The sequence below is a fragment of the Nicotiana attenuata genome, unplaced genomic scaffold (genome assembly GCF_001879085.1).
Source record: "Nicotiana attenuata strain UT unplaced genomic scaffold, NIATTr2, whole genome shotgun sequence".
NCBI lineage: Eukaryota > Viridiplantae > Streptophyta > Magnoliopsida > Solanales > Solanaceae > Nicotiana > Nicotiana attenuata.
In genome coordinates this window covers 188,164-193,074 of record NW_017672253.1, presented here as the reverse complement: position 1 = coordinate 193,074, position 4,911 = coordinate 188,164, and the positions used below count along the sequence as shown (strand labels likewise).

Genomic DNA, 4,911 nt, shown 5'->3' with positions numbered 1-4,911 from the left:
AGAGAGAAAAAAGTGGTTGACAAGAGTCGATTGCTGAAGAGCCAGTAGCTATCCTGCACAGGAAGAAGTCAACTTTTTTTAAAGAAAAGGGGCAATAAAAATAATGATTGAAAAGAAAAATGTCAGATAAAAAGTTTTATTCTTTGAAAATAGAATACTTAGTAGATAAAATTATAATTGCGCTTAAAATTATAAAGATTTGTGATGAGCTAATATTAAGAATTTGAATAAGAAAAAATATGTTATTACCTTTAATGTTGAGAAAAAAATAATCAACTCTTTAAATTAAGTTACCTTTAATGTTGCGAATAGATAATTAAAATTTTAAAATAATTAATTCGCAAAAAAACTAAATTTGATTATGTTTCAAATTCTTCGCATAAGTAAAATCATTTTTCAATTAACTAAACAATTAGCATATGAGGACTTTTGTGGTGCAAGATTTGTTTTCTTTTTTGAGCTCAAATATATTATTTAATACTCTATTCATTCCAAAAAGAATAACACTATTTCTTTTTAGTTCGTTTAAGAAATTAATAATAATTTTAAAATTTGAAAATAATTCAACGTGGATATTTTATTTTACTTTAATGACAATTTTATAGTCACTCAAATGTTAGTGATATGTGCGCGATCATATGTTTCAAAAGTCTTCTTTTCTTACTTTCTTAAACTTTGTATCCAGTCAAACAAAATTAAAACAGATGAATATTATTAATCTAATTCTTTAACTATGTATACATTGATATGGTTTTGCGCGTACCCTAATACTAGTTACCGGAAGAGCAGGAAGCTACTTAAAGTGGAACCATTATACGCTCTAGTAAATTAAGTTCAAACCAACACATAGCCTTCTAAAATATGTAGAAGAGAGACTTGCAATTATACCAAAGTTGGAATTTGGATTTTTAGAGGAAAGAACGACATGGACCAACACTATAACAGTCCATAATAAGAACGCAAGATATACCATAACAATGTTCACTTGAAGATAAAGACTAGATGAATCGCGGAAGGGGAAGTTCCTCATTCATTGTTGATTAGCAGAAATAGGAACTCAAACTAAAAGCCATGAGCTAAACTCTATAGTTACAACCAATTGTTAAATTCATCTGTTCCGTCTCCGTTCCCTAAATGAGCTAGGTCTGGGCCTCCATGACAGATTTGTGCTTCTTGTAGCTGTTGGCCTTGCCTCGTGGTTATTGGACCTTGATGCTGATCTTCTAGATCCCCTATTTTGAGACCTAGAACTACTCGCTGATTGATAGGCGCTCCCACCAGCATAGCTAGGAAACTCATCCCATTCCCATGCCGAAGGCACCAAAGAGAACTCGTTCAGGAAAGAGAACGAGAGCTCAAATTCAAAATCCAATAACACATTGATGTCTTCATTTAGTACCTCCTCAGCCTCTAAGTAACCGTCTAACAGGTCAAATTGACCATCGTCGAGAGGCAGCTCAGTTAGAAAGTCATATCCAGGAAAGTCATCACCAAATGGTGCCTGATATGCACTAAAAACATCTTCAAAGTCCCTTTGTAGCTCCAACCTTGTCCAGTCAGACTGTCGGCTAGGGTCAGCCTCAGATGGCCTCTCAGAGGGATGTTCACTCCTCGCATGCTTTCTTAGCTCAACATAATTACCAGTGAAATTGCATGTCTCCAGGGCACAACTCCTTGTTTTGGAGTTCATGAAATTACGAGCAGCCTCTACAACAATCCAACCTTTGACATGTCCCCGGCAAAGAGGGCAAACAAGCTCAGGTTGCTGCTGCACATGAGACCTAGGTGCTCCTGATAATGCTCGCCCCCAACTTCCTCTGCGGTACGCAGATCCTGATATATTATCTCCCTCTCGTTGAGCTCCTACAGCAGATGACTTACAAAATTGATCAAAACAATTAGAATGTCGATAACTTGTGTCGCACATATAAGGCCGACAACCCTTGTCTTGTGAAGAACAAAGTAAAAGGACAGCATTGTGTGGATGCTCCATACATATTGGACACATAGCTTCTTCCCATTCTCTTTCATTCCCAACTGGTGGCAAAGATTTCTGGGACTCGAGGTCAGAATTCTTTGAGCTGCAAGCATAAGGAGATGCGTTTGGCCGGTTGAAGGAAAAGGAATTCATCCTTCTATCTTTCGGCATGTTCAGATGATGGGAGTCGCTGGACTGGATTCTACTCCAATGCACCAATGCACTTCTGAAATGAGAAGAGCAAGAAGATAAATAAACGATTACAGCTAACCATGAGGGAGGGGTGCGGAGGACAGCAAGAAAGGAAACATGTTCGACTATGTACTCTCATTTGAATATTTCATGACCAAAAGAATCTGCAAAAACTTTTCCCTCTTTTATTGTAAACAATTACATCTGTGGACTCGGAAAGCTAATTGAAAAACCAAAAAGGAAAAAAGAATAAATCCTAGACGCTAGAACAACAGGCACTAAGCATTAACAAAAAGTTACATTAATATCCACGTTGTCAATTTACAGCTAAAGGTTTCTTCTCTTTGAGGGTGTTCTTCCTCCCTCACACTCTTTGCCCATAAGGTTTACTCGTATTAACTCCCACCTATTACTAATGTGATTACTTACACTGAACCACTTAGGGTAATAGATCCGGTCTACATGATTCATAAATCCCTAATATGGTCTATGTCTGATTATTCAAGAGCGTGCACATTAAATCCTCATACACATTCATGCAACAAATACTGCTGCTGCTGCGTCTTAGGCTGAAACTGGTTCGCATCAGCTATATGAATCCTCTATATCCATTCTACTCTATTTGAACATGTTTCATTCCGACACTCAATAATTTTCTCTAAAGGTTTCTCTAGCTTTAGACCACAATTGGTATATGTCTGTCGCCTATATATATTCCATTATGCTATGTTCTTCATCTGCATGTACCGAATAGACTGTAGATCTTTTAAGACAACTTTTATTATGCATATCCAATATATATGCAGAGGCGGATCCGGGACTTAAAATTTAATGGGTTCAGCTTATAAGATTTTGAGCATTGAACTCATTGTACAATTAAAATTATGGGTTCAAGTCTAATACTTGTTGAGATTATAGTAGATTTTTACATATGAATTCGTACTCCGTGTCAAAATTTATGGGTTCAGTTGAACCGGTAACCGAAAGGCTACATCCACCCCTGCATACATGCATCCGCTGTTCCATGAATTAGGCTACTTTCTAGCATAATTCAGAAAGATTAAAACAGCTTAAGGCTTAGTTATTGTAATTACTCTGCTAATCATCATTAAATAAAAAATAAATAAACAAAATCATTCAGCCTCCACCAACTGAGGATCAATTAATTAAGCTTAAGGCTTAACTACAATTATTACTCTGCCATTAGGTTCCGTGATTGTCAAGAGACTTTTCAGTTTCGCTAGTAATTTTTGTTAGGCGGAATTTACAGAACCACTTTTTAGAAAACCCTAACTTTCCTTTTAAGGTAAATTAGAATCAAACAAATAAAAGAAGAGAAGCAAACAAATGATGACAGGTCGAAACTCAAAACTCAAAACTCAAAAGATACAAAATTACATAGACTTTACAGAAGTTAACGAACCTGCGAACTAGGTATCTGCTAGGCGGTGATTTGAACTGTGACGAGGTTGGAGCTTCTTCACAGAAGTTTCCAGAAACAAAGAGGAGGACAAAGGATTTTGAAGAGGATGAGAAAAGTCTGAAATATTTATATGGAGTATGAAAAACCTGAAAGGACCAAAAAATCCTTTATCCTCTGTTCGACGAAAGCCTGGAAATTTTTAGCCAAGGCGGCGGCGCTGAGCCAACGGCATAGGCGAGAGGGGTGCAAATGACTTTTTATAGTTTTTAGCGTTTGCTTCAAAATAAAATACGTAAGAGTTCCAAATTCGTTACCGTTTTGAAAATTTTAAAACTTAAAACAGGAAAAAATGAGTTTAGAGAAAATCAAACAATTGCCACCTCAGTTTTCGCATAACTTGGAGATTTTTGTTTTTTCTTTATATTATGTTGAAAAATAATTTTTATAATTTTAAATTGTGATAGTTTATATGAGTCCACCAAACTATAGAGTAACAGGTGCTCTATGAGTTTCCACTGAGAATACTAATGAAACAGTAAGTAAATAAGACAGGGAGTTTTACGTGAAAAAATCCCTGCTCAAGAGAATAAAAAACCACGACCTGCACTAGTAGGATTTCCACTTCACTATGAGCAACTTTTAGATTACAACCTATGCAATCTAGGAATTAAACTCTTAATCCCTCACTAACTCGTAATACACCTATTAAAGCCACTTTGCAATACACCTATTACAAAGACTTCAACTCATGAAACTCTAGTCACGACACAAACACAAAGGGTTTATGGTTTTACAAAAAGGTTCCTAAGCAACGCTTCTAGCTAAGCAAATTAGGAATTACAATGAAGAACAATAACAAAGTTACAACTCAACTAAGGATAACAAAATACTAGATTTAGGAACTGGTCCGCAGTAGCGTTAAACTTTGTTCTTGAGGCACTTGAGAATTGAATGCACGAATCTCAAAAAGCTTGAATGCTTGAAGTGAATTCTCAAGTGTTCAAAATGATGTTTTGTTGTAATACTCTTGTTAATACACCTTTGATGACATCACTTGAATGATGTAAGCACTTGGTTGGTCAAAGGACAAGTGACTGCAAAACTGCTGCACTGTTTGCACTGTTTCTGTGGCAGTCACTTTTCAACTGTGCACAGTTGACTTTCGTATTGTTGTCAGAGAAACACAAAGGATCAGGTCCCTGTCTTGTTTCTCTAATTTCTACACTTGCAACAGTTCACATTAGCTGGAGTCCTGGCTGGAATCCGTTCATTAGCAATGTGTACCAAGCGTGTCAGGTTCCCTATCTGATTCTTGATA

General features: G+C 36.4%; 1 protein-coding gene across 1 annotated transcript; it reads right to left on the bottom strand.

Annotated features, from left to right (window-relative positions):
- Nucleotides 1-882: 882 nt before the first annotated feature.
- LOC109212471 lies at nucleotides 883-3,813 on the bottom strand. The gene is made up of 2 exons (XM_019376117.1): nucleotides 3,594-3,813; nucleotides 883-2,204 (listed from the first exon to the last, which is right to left on the bottom strand). Exon 2 carries the CDS (start codon nucleotides 2,147-2,149, stop codon nucleotides 1,109-1,111), a length of 1,041 nt encoding a protein of 346 aa, XP_019231662.1. The 5' UTR covers nucleotides 2,150-2,204; nucleotides 3,594-3,813; the 3' UTR covers nucleotides 883-1,108.
- Nucleotides 3,814-4,911: the final 1,098 nt, after the last annotated feature.